Below are 24,705 nucleotides of genomic sequence, written 5' to 3' on the forward strand. Positions count from 1 at the left end.
GAGAATCTAGAACTAGGGGTCCCTGTTTTAAAATAAGGGGTCGCCCATTTAAGATAGAGATGAGAAGAAATTTTTTCTCTCAGAGGGTCATGAGTCTTTGGAATTCTCTTCCTCAAAAGGCAGTGGAAGCAGAGTCTTTAAATATTTTTAAGGCAGAGGTAGCTGGATTCTTGATAAATAAGGGGGTGAAAGGTTATCAGGGGTAGGCAGGAATGTGGAGTCAAGGTTACAATGAAGAGATGGGGCAGGAGGGAGGGCTTTAGTTTCCTGGATCATTGGGTCTATTTCTGGCTAAGGTGGGACCTGTACAAGTTGGATGGGTTGCACCTGAACTGGAACAGGACCAACATCCTTTCTGGGAGGTTTGCTAGTGCTGTTGCGGGGTGGGGGTGGGGGGAATGTTAAACTAATTTGGCAGAGAGATGAGATACAGAGTGGAGGTGCAGTAGGGGGTGATGCACAGCCAAATATAGAAGAGAAACAAAGTCAGTCTGGAAGGCAGAATAAATATAGACCTGTTAAGGCACAAGTGTAAGGCAGATGAATTGAGGGCATTGATTAACACATGAGAATATGATATTATTGCTATCACAGAGACATGATTGAGGAAAGGGCAAGACTGGCAGCTTAATATCCCAGGGAACAGAATCTTCAGGTGTGACGGGAGGCTGGAGGAGGTGTAAAAGAGGAGGTGGCATTACACTATTGATCAAGGAGTCAATTACTGCAGTAAGGAGGGATGATATCTTAGAAAATTCCTCAAATAAGGCCACATGGGTAGAATTTAAAAACAAAAAGGAGGCAAATCACTTGGCTGGGAGTGTACTACAAGCTTGAGAGATAGAGGAGCAGATATGTTGGCAAATCTCAGAGAAGTGTAAAAATAATAGGGTAAAAATAGTAGGGGATTTCAACTTCCCCAATATTAACTGGGGTAGTCTTCGTGCAAAAGGCTTAAAGGGGGCGGAATTCTTAAAGTGCATACAGGAGAGCTTTTTGAGCCAGCACGTAGAAAGTGGACCTAATCCTACAGAATGAAGCCGGACAAGTGGTAGAAGTGTCAGTGGGGGAGCATTTCGGGGATAGTGACCATAACTCTAAGATTTAAGGGAGTTATGGAAAAGGACAAAGATGGACCGGAAATAAATGTACTGAATTGGGGGAAGGCCGATTTCAATATGATAAAACTGGATCTGGCCAAAGTGGCCTGGGAGCAGCTACTTGTAGGAAAGTCTCCATTAGACCAGTGGCAGTCATTCAAATAGGAAATAGTGAGACTTCAGGGCCAACATGTTACCATAAAGGTGAAGGGTAGGGCCAACAAGTCCAGGGAACCCTGGATCTCAAGGGATATGGAGGATTGGATAAGGAAAAAAAAAGGAGGCTTATGGTAGATTCAGAGCGCTGAAAACAGTGGAGGCCCTAGTGGAGTTTAGGAAGTGTAGGAGGGTACTTAAAAAAGTAACTAGGAAAGCAAAGAAGGGGTATGAAAAAACACTGGCAGGCAAGATAAAGCAAAATCCCAAGGCGTTTTATAAGTATATTAAGAGCAAGAGGATAACCAGGGAAAGAGTAGGGTCCATTAGGGACCAAAGTGGCAATGTGTGTGTGGAGCCAGAGGACGTAGGTGAGGTTTTAAATTATTACTTTTCATCTGTGTTCACTATGGAGAAGGACGATGTAGGTGTAGAGATCAGGAAGCGGGATTGTGATATACTTGAACAAATGAGCATTGAAAGGGAGGAGGTATTAACGGTTTTAGTGGGCTTTAAAGCGGATAAATCCCCAGGCACAGATGAGATGTAACCCAGGCTGTTATGTGAGGCAAGGGCGGAGATGGCAGGGGCTCGGGTACAAATTTTCAAATCCTCTTGGGCCACAGTAGAGGTGCCAGAGGACTGGAGAATAGCGAATGTGGTACCATTATTCAAGAAGGGTAGCAGGAATAAACCAGGTAATTACAGGCCGGTGAGTCGAACATCAGTGGTAGGGAAACTTTTGGAAAAAATTCTGAGGGACAGGATTAATCTCCACGGAGAGACAGGGATTAATCAAGGAAAGTCAGCATGGCTTTGTCAGGGGGAAATCATGTCTAACAAACTTGATTGAATTTTTCGAGTAAGTGACGAGGTGTGTAGATGAGGGTAAAGTAGTTGATGTAGTCTACATGGACTTCAGTAAGGCTTTTGATAAGGTCCCGCATAGGAGATTGGTTAAGAAGGTAAGAGCCTATAGGATCCAGGGCAATTTGGCAAATTGGATCCAAAATTGGTTTAGTGGAAGGAGGCAGAGGGCGATGGTCAAGGGTTGTTTTTGCAATTGGAAGCCTGTGACCAATGGTGTATCGCAGAGACCGGTGCTGGGACCCTTGCTGTTTGTAGTGTACATTAAATGGCTTAGACGTGAATATAGGAGGTATGATCAGTAAGTTCGCAGATGACACGAAAATTGGTGGTGTCGTAAATAGTGAGAAGGAAAGCCTTAGATTACAGGATGATATAGATGGGCTGTTAAGATGGGCAGAGCAGTGGCAAATGGAATTTAATCCTGAGAAGTGTGAGGTGATGCATTGTGGGAGGACTAACAAGGGAAGGGAATATACAATGGATGGTAGGCCCCGAGGAACCTTGGTGTACTTGTTCATAGATCACTGAAGGTAGCAGCACAGGTAGATAAGGTAGTTAGGAAGGCATATGAGATACTTGCCTTTATTAGCTGAGGCCTAGAATCTAAGAGCAGAGAGGTTATGATGGAGCTGTATAAAATGCTACTTAGGCCACAGCTGGAGTACTGTGTAAAGTTCTGGTCGCCACACTATAGGAAGGATGTGATTGCACTGGAGAGGGTGCAGACGAGATTCACCAAGATGTTGACTGGAGCATTTCAGCTATGAAGAGAGACTGGATAGGCCAGTGTTGTTTTCCTTGCAGCAGAGAAGGCTGAGGAGGGACCTGATTGAGGTTTATAAAATTATGAGGGACACATTGATAGGTGAGATAGGAAGAAACCTTTTCCCTTAGCGGAAGGGTCAATAACCAGGGGGCATAGATTTAAGATAAGGGGCAGAAAGTTAGAGTGGATTTGAGGAAAAAAAATTTCATCCAGAGGGTGGTTGGAATCTGGAACGCACTGCCTGAAGAGGTGGTAGAGGCAGGAACCATCACAACATTTAAGAAGTATTTAGAAGAGCACTTGAAACACCATAGCATACAAGGCTACAGGCCAAGTGCTGGAAAATGGGATTTGAATAGATAGGTGCTTGATGGCCGGCACAGACATGATGGGCTGAAGGGCCTGTTTCTGTGCTGTATAACTCTATGACAATCGGATCAGCCATGATCTTATAGAATGGCGGAGCATTCTCTGGTTAAGAGCACATGTCGCGGGTTCCTGCTTGCTTCACGACATGCGGGCAACTTCAGCACTTTGTACCTGCCACCCCTTTGCGAACTCACCACCTTATCAGTTTAAAAAAACCCCCCCCATACATTCAGCCATCAACTGTGAGTGGTAATGTGCTATTTTATTACAGAAGGATCACAAGTAAATTGAACTCTGTGCATCTTAGTATTTTCCTTTAGGGATCACTAGATAGCAAATTGTCTCCTTCCTAGCCCAGGAAGGTTGTTGCAAGTTGTAGTAGCACTATTTCTGGCCAGGATGGGATCACCTAACACAGTACAGCCCAACAGATCAAACCTGCCTGGTTATGTGCTAACAGTGCATTTAACCACTGAGTCATTCAAGGGGTTTTAATTAAGCAAACTGCAGAAAGATACATTAATTTACAGTAAATCTTACACATATATATATATATATATATATACACTTGAAAACTTAGTTATATTTATGACTTACATAAATGTTAAGTTTTCTTTGTAATTGTTTATTTGATTGTGAAATGTTCTTACTTTAATTCGTTGCTGATCTCTTTGAATGTCATTTTCTAGTTTTCTTTTTTTCTCACTTTCTTCATGCAGTTTTTTCTGGAGCAGCTGTTGCTGTTGTTTCATGTTTTCCACGTTTTGGCTCAATTGGGCCAATCGTTTCTCACTCTGCGCTGATAAAGAAAACAACTTCTTTGTTTCCTGCTGTTTCCTCTGCAAGGTCTAAGGGGAACAGAACCAGATCTTCAATATACTTTCATTATTTTTTCCATCATAGACAGAACTTTACCTTGTTACGACCAGGTGAGAAAGGTGTCGAGGGGGCTTTTACTGTCTTCACCTGGTCTTATTATAACAGGGTTTGATTTTTAAACACACTGTATTTTGAGCTCCCCCTTGGTGAATCCTTGTTCACCACTTTCCAATTCTAAGGCAAAGAAATGAACACACCAGGTTTTCTTTAGGTTTAAAGAAGAAAAGTGAAATTTATTAAAACTTAAACTCTAATTCGGTTAACACCTATGGATATATGATGCGTCCACGCTAGCATGCACACGCGATACATACATGCAAATAGGGACAGGAAAGAGCAGATGAACAATAGAGAGATCTGAGGCAGTCACTGAATTGGGTTTCTTGTTATTTTTGCGTTTCCAGCTCGCCATAGAGTCTTTGACTGTAGACAGCTCTTACTTTTTGTCGGGGCCCAGTATTCGTCTTAAACCTTGTTCACGTCGGAGACTTTTCTCTCTTTGAGTTTACGTGTCTTCAACGGTTTCCAAAGCTGGTGAGAATGAGATGACAGCAGACAGGAGAGAGGTCTTTTCCAGTCCAGCAGCTAACAGCTTTCTGAGTTCATTCTCTCAGCAAGTTCAAATTGAAAAAACTCCAACAGTCAGTTAGTCATGTGACCAAACTGGTCTGACCACTTCTGTATATTGGGGAAGCAAGGACTGGGATCCTTTGTTCCAACACTGTATGCTAGCATGCAAATGTATTTCCAGTCAGAGGCTTGGCAATTCCTTGTGATAGGCCCTCTTTTCTTCCCAGCCACAATTTTAAGTTTTAATGTTCATGTGGCGAAATAATGTGTGTCTCAGTCTTGGCAGGTGGAGGCCTGCATGACACGTCCACACCAAGGAATGAAATGCAATTTGAAAGAAAATGGTGCATTTCATTACAAGGTTTGAGAGAAATACAAGATACAGAAAGAAAAACTATGCATTTCTCTCATTCATTCCAGTCATTCATCAATCTTAAAGCCTATTAAAATTGTCTTTTCTGAGTGCCAGTACTGCTTTAAATTTCCCACTAATTTTCCAGGAGAGTTTGTAGTGGGCTGGTCTATCTTGAAGTCTCTGAGTCATGCAAAGACTTTTGGCTTCAGGTGATGGGTGGTTCCCTTCTCCACTGACTGTGGGGGAGGATTCTTTGTTAATCTCCCCTTTGTTCTCTGGGACATTCCTACCTGCAGGTATTTGTGCAGACTTGACTGCACTCTCCTGTGACACTTCAACTACGTGAGGCATCACCCACACAGTTTCTGTGCCCCTAGAGGTCTTTCTTTGTCTCTGCAGATTCCTGTAAATGCTGTTAGCAACTCTGGTGGGGTGCTTCTAGAGTCTGCATTTACATTCGGGGACGACGGCAGTGGACTTGGAAGGAGTCGGGAGTGGAATCAGACCTATAAAAGAGTGGGGCTCGAGGCCCTTCACTAATCTGAAGTAGGGGATGGCGGCAGCGGACTCTGACTGTTTCTGCACGCGCTCTATTTGGATTTAGTGTAAAAAAAAGTGACATCACTGTAATTCTGTGCACTGATTGGTTGGTGGGCAGCAGCTGTTATAACGGTGATTGATTGGAGTTTAAAAAAAGGTTCCTTTTAAATTAAAGCCCTAGTATAGCTACCTGTAAATTTTTAGTATTTACTGGCTATACTAGTGCTGTTTGCATTGAGTGAGGCTGTAAGTTAAGTGTGGGTATTTTCATTGGCTGGGGGCGGTGGAAGGTGCTCATTGGTCTTTTTCATTCTCAGCCGCAAAGGTACAGGAGATAAAAGTTGATTGTAAATAGCTGGTAAGATATTACACAAGCAAGTTTTTTTTTCATTGTAAAAGTAAGTAATGGCAGGGCAGCTTGGCCAAGCGGAATGCATCTCCTGTGCAATGTGGGAAGTAGTGGACGTACCATGTGACCTTGGCAAACATGTCTGCAGAAAGTGTCTCCGGTTGCAGAAGCTTCAGCTTCAGGTTTTGGAGCTCGAGCAGCGGCTGAAGTCACTGGCACATCCGTGAGGTGGAGGACTACGTGGATGACACGTTTCAGGAGGTAGTCAAGCCAGTGTCTAGGCAAGCACAGTTGGGGGGTGACTGGGTGGCTGCCGGATGGACAAAGAAGTCAGGGCAGGTAGTGCAGGAGTCCCCAGAGGACATCCCACTTTCTAACTGGTGTTCAGTTCTGAGTACCGATGAGAGAGAGGGTTCCTCTGGAAAATGCACCGAGAGTCATGACTGGAATGTCATGGCTGACTCGGCTGTGCTGGAATGGAGAAAAAGGGACAAGAGGGCAATAGTGGTAGGTGATTCGAAGGTAAGAGGAACAGATAGGCGTTTCTGTGGTCGCAGACGCGATTCCAGGATGGTATGTTGTCTCCCTGGTGCAAGGGTCTTGGATATCACTGAGCGGCTAAAAAGTATTCTGGAGGGTGAGGGTGCACAGCTGGAGGTCGTGGTCCACGTTGATACCAATGACATAGGTAGAAAGAGGGATGAGGTCCTGCAAAAACAATTTACAGAGCTAGGCAGCAGATTAAAAAGTAGGACCTCAAAAGTTGTAATCTCTGGGTTTCTTCCGGTGCCACGGGCTAGTGAGTATATGAATAGGAGGTTAGAGCAGATGAATGCATGGTTGGGGAGCTGGTGCCGGAGATTCTTTAGAATCTTGGATCACTGGGCCTGTTTCTGGCGAAGGTGGGATCTGTATAAGATGGACGGGTTGTACCTGAACCAAAATGGGACCAGCATCCTTGCTGGGAGGTTTGCAAGTGCTGTTTGGGGGGGCGGGGTGGGGGTGGTGTTTAAACTAATTTGGCAGGGCGATGGGATACAGAGTGGAAGCACAGTAGGGGGTGATGTACAATCAAATATAAATGTGAAAATAAGTCAGTCCGGAGGACAGAGTAAATGTAGCCCTGTTAAGGCTCAGGCAAATAATGCAAGGCTGGATTGTATCTATTTTAATGCAAAGAGTCTTACTAGTAAGGCAGATGAATTGAGGGCGTTGATTAACACATGGGAATATAATATTATTGCTATCACTGAGACATGGTTGAGGAAAGGGCAAGACTGGCAGCTTAATATCCCAGGGTACAGAATCTTCAGACGTGATAGCGGGGTGGGGGGGGGGGGGGGGGTGGGGTAAAAGAGGTGGCGGCATTGCATGGTTGATTAAGGAGTCAATTACTGCAGTAAGGAGGGATGATATCCAAGAAGGTTCCTCTAATGAGGCCATATGGGTAGAACTTAAAAACAAAAAGGGGGCAATCATTTGGCTGGGAGTGTGCTGCAGGCCTCCAAACAGTCAGGCAGTAGTAGAGGAGCAGATATGTAGGCAAATCTCAGAGAGGTGCAAAAATAATAGGGTAATAATAGTAGGGGATTTCAACTTCTCCTATATTAGAGGGGATAGTCTTAGTGCAAAAAGCTTAAAGGGGGCGGAATTCTTCAAGCGCATTCAGGAAAGCTTTTTGAGCCAGCACGTAGAGAGTCCTACAAGAGGAGGAGTGGTACTGGACTTAATCCTAGGGAATGAAGCCGGCCAAGTGGTAGAAATGGCAGTAGGGGAGCATTTCGGGGATAGTGACCATAACTCTAAGATTTAAGGTTGTTATGGAAAAGGACATAGAGGGACCAGAAATAAAGGTACTGAATTGGGGGAAGGCAGATTTCAATATGATAAAACAGGATCTGGTCAAAGTGAACTGGGAGCAGCTTCTTATAGGAAAGTCTATATCAGACCAGTGGGAGTCATTTAGAAGGGAAATAGAGAGGGTTCAGGTGCAGCATGTTCCTGTAAAGGTGAAGAGTAGGACAAACAGGTCAAGGGAACCTTGGATGTCAAGGGATACAGAGGATTGGATAAGGAAAAAAAAGGAGGCGTATGGCAGAAAGAGTGCTGAAAACAGCGGAGGCCCTAGAGGAATATAGAAAGTGTAGGGTAGTACTTAAAAAAGTAATTAGGAGAGTGAAAAAGGAGCATGAAAAATCACTAGCAGACAAGATAAAGGAAAATCCCAAGGCATTTTATAAGTTTGTTAGGGGCAAGAGAATAACCAGGGAAAAAGTGGGGCCCATTAGGGATCATAGAGGCAATCTGTGTGGAACCAGAGGACATAGCGGAGGTTTTAAATTATTACTTTTCATCTGTGTTCACTAAGGAGAGGGACGATGTAGGTGTAGTGATCAGGGAAGGGGATTGTGATGTACTCAATCAAATTAGCATTGTAAAGGAGAAAGTATTGGCTGTATTAGCAGGCTTAAGGCTGGATAAATCCCCAGGCCCAGATGAGATGTATCCCAGGCTGCTATGTGAGGCAAGGGAGGAGATAGCAGGGACTCTGACACAAATTTTCAGATCCTCTCTGGCCACAGGAGAGGTACCAGAGGATTGTAGGACAGCGAATGTGGTACCATTATTCAAGAAGGGTAGCAGGGATAAACCAGGTAATTACAGGCCAGCGAGTCAGATTTATCTTTATCTTGTCTGCCAGTGATTTTTCATGCCCGTTTTTCACTCTCCTAATTACTTTTTTTTTAAGTACTACCCTACATTTTCTGTACTCCTCTACGGCCTCCGCTGTTTTCAGCACTCTCAATCTGCCATCAGTGGTAGGGAAATTATTGGAAAAAATTCTGAGAGTCAGGATTAATCTCCACTTGGAGAGGGCAGGGATTTATCAAGAATAGTCAGCATGGCTTTGTCAGGGGGAGATCGTGTCTAACAAATTTGATTGAATTTTTCGAGGCGGTAACTAGATGTGTTGATGAGGGTAAAGCAGTTGATGTAGTCTACATGGATGTCAGTAAGGTCCCGCATGGGAGATTGGATAAGAAAGTAAAAGCCCATGGGATCCAGGGTAATTTGGCAAATTGGATTCAAAATTGGCTTAGTGGAAGGAGGCAGAGGGTGATGTTCGAGGGTTGTTTTTGTAAATGGAGGCCTGTGACCAGTGGGGTACCGCAGGGATTGATGCTGGGGGTCCCCTACTGTTTGTAGTGTACATTAATGATTTAGATGTGAACATAGGAGGTACGATCAGCAAGTTCGCAGATGACATGAAAATCGGCGGTGTCGTAAATTGTGAGGAGGAAAGCCTTAATCTACGGGACGATATAGATGGGCTGGTAAAATGGGTGGAGCAGTGGCAAATGGAGTTTAATCCTGAGAAGTGCGAGGTGATGCACTTTGGTAGGACTAACAAGGCAATGGAATATACAATGGATGATAGGACCTGAGGGAGTACAGAGGGTCAGAGGGACCTTGGGGTGCTTGTCCATAGATCACTGAAGGCAGCAGCACAGGTAGATAAGGTGGTTAGGAAGGCATATGTGATACTTGCCTTTATTAGCTGAGGCATAAAACGTGTACGCCCCGGTACAACGCAGCGAGCGGCTGACCGTCTTCCAGCAGCTCCCACTGCTGCTGGCGACGTCCAGGCCGGTCATCCTAGGCGGTGACTTCAACTGCATCATCGATGCGGCTGGTCGATCCGGCAGTGACGACAGCAAACTGGACGCTACGTCCAGATTCCTAATAGAAACAGTTAAGGATGCCAAACTGCACGACGTCTTCAGCAAACCTGCAGACGGAGCGCAGCGCAGATACACATGGTCAAGATCGGACGGGTCTGCCTGTTCCAGGATTGACTTCCTGTTTGTGTCCCGTGCTGTCACGGTCGGATCCACCGACGTCAAGCCGGTGTTCTTCTCCGACCACTGCCTCTTACTGGCCGACTGTCACTTACAGGACGACCAGCGGGTTGGCAGAGGGACGTGGAAGCTCAATGCGACACTGCTGACCCCAGAGAACGTTGAGGAACTCAAAAGGGATTACAAAGGTTGGAGGACCGTGAAACCCCTCTTTGAGTCTCCAGTTCACTGGTGGGAAGCGATTAAGGAGAACATCAAGAGGTTCTTCATCCACAAAGGTGTTCAGAAGGCGAGAGAGAGACAGAGGGAACTGTCCCGACTCCAGAAAATTATGCAAAATCTACTCCGGTTGCAGTCAATGGGGGTCGAGGTCAAGGAGGACCTCCAAGAGGTGAAGAGCCAGCAGGCCTCGCTCTTTGCCAAGGAGGCCTCCAAGATCATCTTCCGGTCCAGAGTCCGCTCCATCGAGCAGGATGAGACGTGCTCGCGTTACTTCTTCCAAAAGGTACACAGAGAGAGCTCTGTTATCAGCAGCCTGAAGGAAGAAGATGGCTCGGTAACGTCTTCGCAGTCCGACATACTAAGGATCAGCAAATCCTTTTATGCTGGGCTGTATGACGCGAAGCCCACAGACAGCAGAGCCTCCCAGCCCTTCCTGTCATCTATCACAGAGGTCTTAGATGACAGCAGGAGGGAGAGACTGGACAAGCCGCTAACTCTGGATGAGCTGACAAAGGCCGTCGAGTCTTTCGAGACGAGTAAAACTCCCGGGAGCGACGGCTTACCGGTCGAGTTGTACTCGTCCCTGTGGGACTGGGTCGGCCCGGACCTGCTGGAAGTATACGAGAGTATGCTCCTGGCCGGCAGCATGTCAGAATCCATGAGAAAAGGCATCATCACCCTCATTTACAAGCAGAAGGGGGAGAGGGCAGAAATCAGAAATTGGCGGCCCATCTCACTGCTTAATGTTGATTACAAGTTTCTATCCAAAGTCTTAGCCAGTCGAGTCAAGTCTGCTCTGGAGCTGGTGATTCACCCCGATCAGACCTGTACTGTACCCGGCAGTAAGATCTCTGATAGTCTCGCGCTACTCAGGGATACGATCGCCTACGTACGGGACAGGAGGGTGGACACCTGCCTCATCAGCCTGGACCAGGAGAAGGCTTTTGACAGGATATCGCACACCTACATGATGGACGTGCTTCCCAAAATGGGGTTTGGGGAGGGAATCTGCAATTGGATCCAACTGCTCTACACAAACATCAGTAGCGCAGTCTCAATCAACGGGTGGGAATCGGAAAGTTTCCCGATCAAATCTGGAGTCAGACAGGGCTGTCCTCTCTCCCCGGTCTTGTTTGTTTGCTGTATTGAACCCTTTGCTGAGTCTATTAGGAAGGATGCGAGCATAAGAGGGGTGACAATCCCAGGCAGCGGAGGCACTCAGGTCAAAACCTCCCTGTACATGGATGACGTTGCCGTTTTCTGCTCGGATCCGCTGTCCGTGCGCAGACTGATGAGCATCTGCGACCAGTTCGAACTGGCCTCGGGAGCCAAAGTTAACCACGGCAAGAGCGAGGCCATGTTCTTTGGCAACTGGGCTGACCGATCCTTTGTCCCCTTCACCGTCAGGTCAGATTACCTGAAGATGCTGGGGATATGGTTCGGAAGGGCCGGGGCGTGCACCAAAACATGGGAGGAGCGAGTAGCCAAGGTACGACAAAAGTTGGGCATGTGGGGGCAGCGATCTCTCTCCATTATGGGTAAGAACCTGGTCATCAGGTGCGAGGCACTCACGTTGTTGCTCTACGTGGCGCAGGTCTGGCCCATATCCCACTCCTGCGCCGTGGCAGTCACCCGAGCCATTTTCCGCTTCGTCTGGGGATCTAAAATGGACCGGGTCCGGAGGGACACGATGTACAAATCTCTGGACAAGGGCGGGAAAAATGTACCCAACGTGGCCCTCATCCTGCTGACCACCTTCGTGTGCGGCTGCATCAAGCTGTGTGTAGATCCCCAGTACGCAAACTCCAAGTGTCACTACGTGCTGAGGTTCTATCTGTCCCCGGTTTTGCGAAGGATGGGCCTGGTCACATTGCCACGGAACGCTCCATGCAGTTGGGCGGTGCCGTACCACTTATCCTTCGTGGAGCAGTTTCTGCGGGAAAACACCTTTGACCACCGGTCCATCAGGCAGTGGTCTGCACGGAATGTCCTCAAGGCCCTACGGGAAAAGGAAACGGTGGATCCTGTCGGATGGTTCCCCGAGCAGACCGTCAAAGTCATTTGGCGGAATGCCTCATCACCAGAACTTTCAAACAAGCACCAAGACGTAGCTTGGCTGGTGGTGAGAAGGGCCCTCCCCGTCAGATCCTTCATGCACACCCGAAGTCTCGCCCCCTCCGCACAGTGCCCCCGCGTTGGCTGTGGTGGGGAAGAGACGGTCGCACACCTCCTCCTGGAATGTGCCTTTGCAAAGCAGGTGTGGAAAGAGATGCAGTGGTTCTTGTCAAGGTTCATCCCAAGCAGCTCTGTAACACAGGAGTCTGTGCTCTACGGGCTGTTCCCAGGGACGCACACCGAGACAAACATCAACTGCTGCTGGAGGACTATCAATTCGGTGAAAGACGCCCTTTGGTCTGCCCGAAACTTGCTGGTCTTCCAGCGCAAAGAGTTGTCCACCACCGAATGTTGCAGACTGGCACATTCCAAGGTCCAGGACTACGTGCTGAGGGACGCACTAAAGCTTGGGGCAGCCGCAGCAAAGGCTCAATGGGGAAAGACCACAGTGTAAGGTTCCCCCAGCAAGCTGGACTGAGGGGCTGGATCCATGGGAAACCCCTCGAACTGTATCGTTAATATTCTCAATTGCTGTAAATGTAAAACTGTAATTGACATGACAATTGTGAAAAGGAAGGGTTGGGAAGGAACTCATGACAGTATTGAAGGAAACTGATCTCCCTTGCAATGTTTGTATTTTTTGGTGCTGTTTGGAAACTGTCTGGCAATGTAATTTTTACAGATGTTTATGAATAAAGTATATTTTGGAAATTAAAAAAAAGCTGAGGCATAAAACATAAGAGCAAGGAGGTTATGACGGAGCTGTATAAAATGCTTGTTAGGCCACAGCTGGAGTACTGTGTACAGTTCTGGTCACCACACTATAGGAAGGATGTGATTGCAATGGAGAAGGTGCAGAGGAGATTCACCAAGATGTTGCCTGGGCTGGAGCATTTCAGTTATGAAGACAGACTGGATAGGCTGGGGTTGTTTTCCTTGGAGCGGAGAAGGCTGAGGGGGGACCTGACTGAGGCATACAAAATGATGAGGGGCATTGATAGGATAGATAGAAAGAAACTTTTTCCCTGAGCGGAGAGGTCAATAACTAGGGGGCATAGATTTAAGGTAAGGGGCAGAAGGTTTAGTGGGGAGTTGAGGAGAAATGTTGTCACCCAGATGGTTGTTGGAATCTTGAACACACTGCCTTAAGAGGTGGTAGAGGCAGGAACTCTCACGACATTCAAGAAGTATTTGGATGAACAGTTGAAACGCCATAACATACAGGGGTACGGGCCAGGTGCGGGGAAATGGGATTAGTTAGGATGGATGCTTGATGGCCGGCGCAGGTGTGTTGGGCCGAAGGGCCTGTTTCTGTGCTGTAATACTCTATGACTCTACATTGGAGGATGTGGGGTCTAACTTTTCACATTTTTCGGGGTTGGCTGACCGGACAGTAGGGGATTTCATCTGGGATTCCTGCCCTCTTGGTCACTTTTTTCCCTTCTCTGTCTAAACTTTTGCCTGTCTCCTTTTGTTCTTAGCGAGGGTCCCTTACAGTTCACCAGCCCTCTGCTGGAGGGTCCTCCTAACACCGGTACAGGACTTAGGGGTGCAGGTTTCACTGAAGGTTGAGGTTTCCCCTCAACCTGGCACATGTGGCACCTCCTGCAGTACTCCACCACATCTTTGTGGAGTTTTAGCCAATCAAACTGCTATCTTATGTGGGCTTTGGTCTTTCGTATGCCGGCATGTATAGCCACTGTAGTCTCGTGGGCCCTTCTTAATAGTTCTCTCCGGTACTTCTGTGGCACCACTAACTGGTGAACTATGTCCACTCCTTGCCCTCAGGTCTGTGAGGAGAACTCCATTTCCTCATCAGTACCTCATTCTTTAAATAGTAGCAACAGGGACTCTCTCTGCTTCACTTTCAGACTGAGCAACCTGTGCTAACTCTCGCAATACTGGGTTGGCTCGCTGAGCCTCAGCTAGGCAAAATCTATTTAATTCATTCCCTAGGTCTCCTCACTTTCCAAAGAAAGTCTTGGCTAGGCAGACCTCATGGCCATTTGCCTGCAGTGCCAATGCAGTCTCCTCTGGGGGAGCTGGTTTGATCCTGGCCTGATCCACCACACACTTAGCAACACTGCAGGGGATCGTTTCCTGCCACTGCCCCAGTCTCTCAGACCTCCTGCGATCTTTCTTTCACTACTAGGGGGACTACCACCTTCACCCCCGCCAGATCTTTACCTAGGAGGTCAATCCCGTCCACAGGCAAACTGGGGACAATCCCTACGGTCACTGGTCCCGAAACTAGGTTGCACTCTAGGTGTATCCGGTGTACAGGTATGGCATACAGTGCCCTCCAATACCATTCACCACCATTTTGGTGTTCACTGCACTCTATAGGGGAAAGGTCAGGCCTTTTCCCAACAAAAGGGATCGAGTTGCCCCTGTGTCCCCGAGAATCACTATGGGCTTGCTTGCCCCACTCGAGGGGTAAGGGGTTACTTTCCCTTCAGACACAAAACCCTGATAACCTTCAGGAATCCTATTAACTTTTTCTGCACTGGCCGTAGTAAGCTTCCTGGGTCTCACCCTTACTGCAATTAAAGGCACAGCCTGATCTGTGTTTTCCATCAGGGTCCCGTCTTCACTGAGCGGTTGTGCCCTGATTAACCCTAGAGGTTTTCCCTTTAGTTTCCAGCAGCCAAGTTTTAAATGCCCTGCCTTATTACAATGGAAGCTCACAGGTCTCCCTGTTGCTCACAGCACCTTCCTTTTTGGCTGGAGGAGGGGCCCCTGTGTCTCCTGCTTTCCTTTCTTTCCCAGAAGTGCTTGGGCTCCTATCACCTTCCTACCCTTGATCCATTTCAGATTTGTTGGGGTGATTAGGAAAGGTTCTCCCCGGGAAGCCGATTTATAAATTCAAAAAAACTCATCGGCCGGAACGGTCGCTTGCCAGGCTCCCTGAACCCATTGCTCCTCTACATGGGTCTTTACTGAGCGTGGGAGAGTGTTTTTAAATTCCTCTAACAGAATTACTTCTCTGAGATTCTCGTAACTGAGCTGTATTTTAAGAGCCCTCAGCCATTGATCAAAAGCTAGCTGCTTACTTCTTTTAAACCCCAGATAAGTTTGATTAGCTTGCTTTTTGAGGGTTCTAAACTTTTGGCAAAAGGCTTTGTTTACTAATTCATATGCCCAAGGATAGCATTTTTGGTCAGTTCATAATTTGATGAACTCTCATCTGGCAACAAGGAATAAACTTCATGGGCTTTTCCAGTTAGCTTGCTTTGTATTAAAAGAGACCAGGTTTCAGCGGGCCATTTTAGCTGTCTTGACAGTTTCTCAAAAGATACAAATACGCTTCCACATCTTCCTCATTGAATTTTGGATTTAATTGAGTGAGTTTTAGCAATTTTGTACCCAGCCCTGAATTCTGCTCCTCCATTTTGGCTATGCTTTCACTGGGGTTACTCTGTCGCCCCTAGTTAACCCAAGCCGCCTCAACTCTCTTTCATCGCATTCTTTCTGGAATACTCTTTCTCTTTCCTGCCTTTCATTTTCTTCACGTTCCTTTTGGAAGGCTTTCTTTCTCCCTCTCCCTCTTTTTCTCTTTCTTCCAATTCAAGTTTCCTCTGTTCCAATTGTATCTTTGCTAACAATATCCTGTCGGATTCTGTTTCTGCTTCTTCAGATTCAAGGGAAAAGTGGTGGGCCACTAGCCTTAGGAGTTCAGACTTCCTAGCCTTGCCACATACAGTGATCCCACACTGCTCAGCCATTTTTCTCAACTCCTCCATAGACAGTGCTTTTAACATATCCCAAGTTACTGCACCCTGGCTTGGAGAGCTACTTGCTTCTGTTGCAGACATGTTAGTATTCAATCACACACAACCACAAGAAAAACTGTACTAATCTTGCTCTTTTTTTTTGATTGGGAACAATTTGGCTTCCCACTTCCAATTTCTCTCGTTTGTGGGTAAAATCCTAGACGCTAGCACCCAAATTTCTGTTATGACCGGGTGAGTAAGGTGTCTCGGGGTCTTTTTCTGTGTTCACCTGGTCTTCTTATAACAGGGTTTGATTCTTAAGCACACTGTGTTTTGAGCTCCCCCCTTGGTGAATCTTTGTTCTCCACCTTTATATTATAAGGCAAAGAAATGAGCACACCAGGTTTTCTTTAGGTTTAAAGAAGAAAAGTGAAATTTATTATAACAAAGTCTAATTCGGTTAACACCTATGGATATACGACACGCCCACACTAGCATGCACACACGGTACACACATTCAAATAGGGACAGAAAAGAGTAGATGAACAATAAAGTAGAGAAGTTTGAGGCAGTCTCGGAAGGGGGTTTCTTGTTACTGTTTCTGTGTTTCCAGCTCTCCATAGAGTCTTTGATTGTAGACAGCTCTTACTTTTCATTGGGGCCCAGTATTCTTCTTAAACCTTGTTCATGTAGGAGACTTTTCTCTCTTTGAGCTTACAGGTCTTCAATAGTTTCCAAAGCTGGTGAGAACAAGATCAGAGCAGACAGGAGAGAGGTCTTCTCCAGTCCAGGAGCAAACAGCTTTCTGAGTTCTTACTCTCAGCAAGTTCAAATTGAAAAAACTCCAACAGTTAGTCATGTGACCAAACTGGTCTGACCACTTCTTCTATGTACTGGAGAAGGAAGGACTGGGACCCTTTGTTCCAACACTGTATGATTAGATTAGATTAGATCTAAAGATTAGATTAGATTAGAGATACAGCACTGAAACAGGCCCTTCGGCCCACCGAGTCTGTGCCGAACATCAACCACCCATTTATACTAATCCTACACTAATCCCATATTCCTACCAAACATCCCCACCTGTCCCTATATTTCCCTACCACCTACCTATACTAGTGACAATTTATAATGGCCAATTTACCTATCAACCTGCAAGTCTTTTGGCTTGTGGGAGGAAACCGGAGCACCCGGAGAAAACCCACGCAGACACAGGGAGAACTTGCAAACTCCACACAGGCAGTACCCGGAATCGAACCCGGGTTCCTGGAGCTGTGAGGCTGCGGTGCTAACCACTGCGCCACTGTGCCGCCCACAAATGTCTTTCCAGTCAGGGGCTTGTTAATTCCTTGTGATAGCCCCTCTCTTCTTCCCAGCCACAATTTTAAGTTTTAATGTTCATGTGACGAAATACCAAACCTTTTTTTTTTCAACAAGCAAAGCTATTCAAACCAAAGCAAGCTTGTATCCTAACAGAAAATCACTTCATGATTGCCTACTGTAAAGAAATTGACTTTCCAAACAACTGTTAACCTTACTTCCAGCAGGAGGAAGTCCTAGCAAGTAATGTATGCCTGCTTCATGCAGGTGTACATTACACTGGAGCAAAATTGAATTCCAGCTAATGATGTCATCCTACAGTCCCATCTCTTTCTCTGTTGTGAATGAAGGTGGAAGGTGGAAGGAGCACCTATACACCCCCACCCACCCCAATGCCCAAAGAAACCCTGGCGTCGGTCAAACAAGGCAGAGACTCAGCAAAAAAGTGCTCAGCCAAAATCAACTCCACCAGCCCCAACAGTACTCAAATCTTTTAAAAAGAAAAAGAGCACACATTTTTGGTCCTGATATTTTTATTGCTTTCTCCCCAGCTCCTTCCCTTGAAGAGTCATGCAGGTGGTTCTCACAGAGGCGAGTCAATCCTGTTCTGTAACAGAGTGTAAAAGGCGACCAGGCTTGGTTTTCCCTTCCCCATTGTGGTAAAATGTTCTTACTCCATTTGGAATCTCCCCATGATGACATGGCAAAGATGAAAGGTCATCAGTCTGAAACGTTAACTCTGTTTTTCTCTCCAAGATGCTGCCTGACCTGCTGAGTATTTCTAGCAATTTTTGTTTTTATTATGGCAAAGATGAAGTTATGTAGCGAGCAGAGACGATAAAATGGACCATTAGGGAACAGTGATTTATTGCTTTCAATTTAGAATAAATTTATTTGCTGCTCACGCTGTGGTCTCCTTTACATTGCAGAGTCCAAACACACATTGGGTGATCTTTTTGCTCAACACCTGCATTCAGACTGCAAGTGTGACCCCTTGCCATTTAATTCGCCAACCCACTCCCATTCTAACCTCTCTGTCCTTGGGCACCTACACTGCTTCAACCAAGTTCAACAGAAGCTCGAGGAACAGAACCTTATAGAACCATAAAAACGTACAGCATAGCAGGGGGCGTTTGGGCCTGTTGTGCCTTTACTGGCTCTTTGAAAGAGCATTCTTCTTTCGATTAACATTTTACACCTTGCAGATTCAACATCAATTTCAGATCATTACCACTGCTATTTTTTTTATTCAGACATATACGCTGACAACACCAAGATCTATCTATCTTCCAACCACATCTCTCGAATCCTCAATTGTCTTAATCTTATCAGATTGCTTATCCGACATCCCGTCCTGGTTGAGCCACAATTTTCTCCATTGAGAAGACCGAAGCTATTGCCTTTGGTGCCTGCCACAAACACTATAGCCTCACCACTGATTCCATACCCCTCGCCTGCTCCTATCTTGGCTTTTCACAACCTTGGTATCCTATTTGAACCCAAACTCAAATCCTCTCCATCACCTCTGTAACATCACCCTTTTCTGCCTCTGCCTCAGGCCATCTGCTGCTGAAACTCTTCTCCATATCTTTGTCACCTCCAGACTTGACAATTCCATTGCTCTCCTGACTATGAACCCATTCTCCTCCCTCAATAAACTTCAGCTCATCCACAGCTCTGTATCGTTTCTCACCAAGTCAAGCTCAACCATCACCCGTGTCTCCTATCCTTCAGAGACTCCTGGTACAACACCCCAAATTTAGAATTCTCATCATCAGATACAATATCTTTATGACCTCGCCCATCCCCATCTCTAACGTTCTCCAGCCCAATAACCCACCAGTAACCTACAGGAACTTGCATTCCTTCAAGTCCAGCCTCCTGTATACTCCCACTCTTTTTGTCCCAACATTTGTGTTGTGCTTTCAGCTATTTAAGCCCCAAACTCTGGAATTCCCTTTCTAAACCTCTCTGCCTTCCTTCCTTCTTTAAGATTCTCCTTAAAACCTACCTCTTTGACCAAACTTTCAGCCACCCGTCCTGACATGCTTCTTTGGCTCAGTGTCTATTTTTGTCTGGTTATGCTTCTGTGAAGAACCTTAAGACACCTTTTTCTATATTAAATGCATCGTATAATTAATGAAAGTTGTTATTCTAATTCATCAGAGCAAGACACAGTAGTATATTTTTTGTTATCAGAACTAATGAGTACTGTTTCTACCCATGGGATCGGAGGTCTGCCCTGTTGATCATAAGAATCTGTACTTTTTTTTTGAGGTGAGGGAATCAACAAAGAGCTCAGTGAGAGTTCAATCGGACACAACATTTGTCAATGAATACTTGGTACAAGCTGCATGTTATTACTGAGAACTGTTAAGTTTTGAGACATTTGTTATTTTGGAAGAGAAATTATAAGTAGAGTTGTGAACTAGCTAATTTTTTTTAATCATTACTTCTGTTAATCTTAGTTCTTTATAAACTTAATTTGTAGTTTTTAAACAGATATCTGGGGCGAGAAATTGGGATCATTGGCATCATTTTTTTTGGCACTATGATGCACTTAGGACTCCAAAATGGCATCCATGGCACATGCACACTTGTGGGGCAAATCGTGCTGGACATCATTTTGGTGCAGGCATTAGCACATGTTCAGTGAATGTCCACTGACAATATGCAGAGCACGCAGATCATGATGTCAATCAGCATGCAAAGCTAATTTGATGCCAAGGCTGTCATTTTGGAGCTCAAGCAAACACCCTCTTAACCTCACACAGCTAAAGACATGCTTAGCAACAGGAAAGATGCCCACCGACGCTTTTTAAAGGGATCAGCAACTATTTGCAGGCTTGTTATAGTGTCAGCTGTGGCTCAGTTGGTACCAATCTCACCTGAGTCAGAAGATTGTGGGTTCAAGTTCCACTCCAGGACTTGAGCACAAAAATCAAGGCTGACACTCTAGTGCAGTACTAAGGGAGTGCTGCACTGTCAGAGGTGCTGTCTTTCAGTTGAGAGGTTAAACTGCAACCCATTCGCTTTCTCAGATGGATATAGAAGATCCCAGGGCACTAGTTTTAAGAAGTGCAGGGGAGTTATAATAAAAGCAAAATACTGCGGATGCTGGAAATCTGAATAAAAACAAGAAATGCTGGAACCACTCAGCAGGTCTGGCAGCATCTGTGGAAAGAGAAGCAGAGTTAACATTTCGGGTCAGTGACCCTTCTTCGGAGCAGGGGAGTTATCCCTCGTATTCTGGACAGTGTTTATCCCTAAATTAACATCACAAAAAAAATAGATTATCTGGTCATCATCACATTGCTGTTAGTGGGAGGTTGCTGTGCACAAAATGGGTGCCACATTTCCTACATCACAACAATGACTACAGTTCAAAACTTACTTCATTGCTTGTAAAGTGTTTTGGTCATCTGGTTGTTGTTGAAGATGCTATATATAAATGCAAGTCTCTTCTTTCTGTAGTTTCTGGTTGATTTCTTCTGGCTGTTGCTATGATTCTACAAAGTGTTTGGTGCTCTCTATAGTCGTTTTAAATTGCAGAAGCCTACAGGGAGTGGTGTGGCAGGTGCTGTAGGACTTTTTGTTGACTTCAAGGCTTCTGTACAAACTAGTTACTCCAGGACATGGGTGCACTAATAGGCATTCCCCTTGGGATACAGCATGACATGGAGAATGAACAGAGGCCACACAGAGCAGGACAAGCCGCTAGAAGATGGGGGGGGGTGGGGAATGCTGTCAGCAGGTGGCCTCGTCTGCCCAGGGTGTACAGGGAGCAATTCTCCCACTGAAACTTAGTGAACAATATTGCATAAGACATCTGCACTTCAGTATGTATGCCCTCACTGAAATCTGCCACCTATTGCAGCCATAACTGCAAACCCAGAGTAGGACAAGGACAGCACTGCCAGTAGCTGTGAAGGTGACTGTGACCATAAACTTGTGTGTCTGGCTCGTTTTAGATTGCAGATATTTGCAACATCTTGCAGTTTGCCGTTCACTGTTGCAAGGGGAGATCACTGAGGCTCTCTATTCAAAACAGAGCTAACTATATTTCATGCTCTTTTGCTGGAGAAGCAGACAGAGCAAGCAAGTGGCTTTGCTAGGACTGTAGGCTTCCCGATAGTGCAGGATACTATTGGCTGTACGCACACTGCTTTGGAGGCACATGTCAACTCTGCCCCATACTAGTACCAAAAGGGATTCCACTCCCTCAACATCCAGCTGGTGTGTGTGAATCTTGCAGGCCAATGCCTGGTGTCCTCACAGCAGTCATGATACCTTCATTCTGCAGTCCACTGTGTCAGCTGCAGTTGGCATCAGGTCAAACAGTGCTGATTCCCATTTACCTCCCTCCCACAACTGAGGAATCAGCACTCCTCCATGTTGAAGAAGCACTGAGAGTGACAAAGGCACAGAATGTACTCTGGGTAGGGGACTTCAATATCCATCATCAAGAGTGGCTTGGTAGCACCACTACTGATTGAGCTGGCTAAGTCCTGAAGGACATATCTGCCAAACTGGGCCTGCAGCAGGTGGCGAGAGCACCAAGAGGAAAAAACCAACCTGACCTTGTCCTCACCAGTCTACCCGATGCAGATGCATCTGTCAGAGACAGTATTTTTAGGAGAGACTACTACACATTTCTTGTGGAGACAAAGTCCCATCTTTACATTGAGGACAGCATCCACCAGTTTATGTAGCACTCCCACTGTGCTAAATAAGAGATTCAGAATAAGAGAGTAGTTCAGAACTGGTCATCCGGGAGCAGCAGAATTGTATTCCAACATGACCAGCAACCTCATAACCCAGCATATCCTTCACTCCTCCGTTACCATCAAGCTAGGGAACAAACCCGGGTTCAGTGAGGGGTGTAGGAGAGCATTCCTGGAGCAGCACCAGACACATAGATTAAAGCCCTGCAATCCTGCCACATTCAGTTGCAAATGGCAGTGGACAATTAAACAATTAACATGAGAAGGCTGCACCAACATCCCCATCCTCAATGATGGTGAATCCCAGCATGTCAGTGCAAAAGACAAGGCTGAAGCATTTGCAACTACCTTCAGCTAGAAATGCAGAGTAGATGATCCATCTCAGCCTCTTCTCGAAGGTCTCCAGCATCACTGATGCCTGTCTTCAGCCAATTCCATTCATTCCACGTGATCTGTGCACTTGATTCAACCAAAGGTATGGGTCCCGAAACCATTCTGGATTTAGTACTGAAGACTCCAGAATTAACTGTGTCCCTAGTTAAGCTGTTCCAGTACAGCTACAATACTGGTGTCGACCCAACAATGCGGAAAATTGCCCAGGTATGTCTTGTCCACAACAAGGAGGACCAGTCCAATTTGGTCAACTATCGCCCATTAGTCTACTCTAAATCAGTGAAGTTATGGAAGGTTGTCCTCGACAGTACTATCCAGGGGCAGTTATTACCAATAACCTGCTCGCTGATGTTCACTTTGGGTTCTGCCAGGTCCACTTGGCTCCACAAGAACACAAGAAATAGGAACCGGAGTAGACCATATATCCAATCAAGCCTGCTCCGCCATTCAGTACTCATGGCTGATCTTAGGCTTCACAACCTTGTCCAAACATGAACAAAAGAACTGAATTCCACAGGTGAGTGTGCGTGACTGGGCTTGACATCAAGGCATCATTTGACCGAGTGTGGCATCAAGGAGCCTGAGTAAAATTGAAGTCAATCGGAATCAGGGGGAAAACTCTCCACTAGCCAGAGTCATACCTAGCACAAAAGGAAGGTTGCTGCAGGTCAATCACCTCAGCCCTAGGACATTGCTGCTGAAGTTCCTCAGGGCAGTGTCCAAGGCCCAACCAGCTTCAGCTGCTTTATCACTGGCCTTCCCTCCATAAGGTCAGAAATGGGGATGTCTGCTGGTGATTACACCTTGTCCAGCACCGCCCTCAGATAATGAAGCAGTCCATGCCTGCATGCAGCAGGACCTGGACAACCTTCAGGCTTGGAATAAGTGGCAAGTAACATTCGCCACACAATTGTTAGACAATGACCATCTCCAACAAGGGCGAATCTAACCACCTCCCCTTAACATTCAATTGCATTACCATTGCTGAATACCCCACCATCAACATGTTGGAGATCACCATTGACTATAAACTTAACTGGACCAGCCACATAAATACTGTAGCTACAAGGTAGCTACAAGCTACCGGGTATTCTGTGGTGAGTAACACACCTCCTGATTCCCCAAAGGCTTTCCACCATCTACAAGGCACAAGTCAGGAGTACCCACTTGACTGGATGAGTGCAGCTCCAACAACACTCAAGAAGCTAGACATCATCCAGGCCAAAGTAGCCCACTTGATCATCATTCCATCCACCAATATTCACTCCCTCCACCACCGGCACAGAGTGGCAGCAGTTTGAACCATCCACAAGATGCAATGCAACAACCCACAAAGGCTCCTCCAGCAGCACCTTCCAAACCACTGACCTCTACTACTTAGAAGAACGAGGGCAGCAGGCACACAGAAACATCACCATCTGCAAGTTTCCCTCCAAGTCACAAACCATTCTGACTTGGAAACATATTGCCATCCTTTTACTGTCACTGGGTCAAAATCCTGGAACGCTCACTGTGGGTGAACCTACACCACATGCATTGCAGTGGTTCAAGTAGGCAGCTCATCACCACCCTCTCACGAACAATTAGGGATGGGCAATCAAAGCTGGCCTTGCTAGCAACGCCCACACCTAATTTTTAAAAATAAGCAAACAGAAGTGTGGCTACTGAGACATGGGCTAGCCACCAACATGGCTGATGATTCCAATGCACAATCCAAACACATGCGCGGCATGCATATAACGAAAGCCATGCTGCCAGACGAAATATGATAGAGCAGATCATTGGAATGCTGAAACAATACTTCCACTGCCTCGATCACTGGAGGAGTCCTGCAATACCTAGCAGAGCAGTTGTCAAGATTCGTGGTAGTTTACTGCACGCTGCACAACCTCGCCATCATGAGGGGAGAGCCCTAGCCACCAGCTATATGACAAGCAGTTGAGCAGGAGGAAGAGGAAGGGAAGAGGCAACCTAGATTGTCTTTTCTGCATGGGTTGTCGTGAAGAATTCATCTGAGTGTGATACTAGGAACTGCAACCTCAATGTCCCATTTACCAAAAGTCCCACACCTTAACTTCTTTCTGTCACCAGCCATTAAGAGTCCACTTGGCCACAATGCAATAAGTGCCACCACAAAATAAGCATTCCAAACCAAATTTATAACTTAAATCATGCCATATTGCCTACAAAAGACAACTAATCACCCTTGTGCCTTCCCTTTGCCTGTCCTAGTGCTCCTAAGCAGTGGTACCCGAGTGGCTGCAGCATGGCTGGTGACTTTCAGTGGAAAAGACCACAGATGGCCTTGGAGGACCACCTTGAGTACCTCTGGGCCTAGAACGCCTGGCTGTAGCCCGCACCACCTCAGCATGGGTCATAGCAGTCTCGGCTTGCTGGCTGACAG

The 24,705-nt window shown here is 46.2% G+C and overlaps 1 protein-coding gene across 5 annotated transcripts in view; it reads right to left on the reverse strand.

Moving 5' to 3' along the window:
- Nucleotides 1–24,705, reverse strand: part of LOC137369208 (kinesin-like protein KIF27) — a 213,962-nt gene that overhangs the window by 107,418 nt on the left and 81,839 nt on the right. For all 5 annotated transcript variants that reach the window (XM_068030028.1, XM_068030026.1, XM_068030027.1 and 2 more), the window contains exon 11: nt 3,912–4,109. In XM_068030028.1, coding sequence (XP_067886129.1) covers nt 3,912–4,109 — 198 coding nt within the window. The remainder of the gene's footprint in view (nt 1–3,911; nt 4,110–24,705) is intronic.

This window comes from Heterodontus francisci, chromosome 4, assembly GCF_036365525.1.
Source record: "Heterodontus francisci isolate sHetFra1 chromosome 4, sHetFra1.hap1, whole genome shotgun sequence".
NCBI lineage: Eukaryota > Metazoa > Chordata > Chondrichthyes > Heterodontiformes > Heterodontidae > Heterodontus > Heterodontus francisci.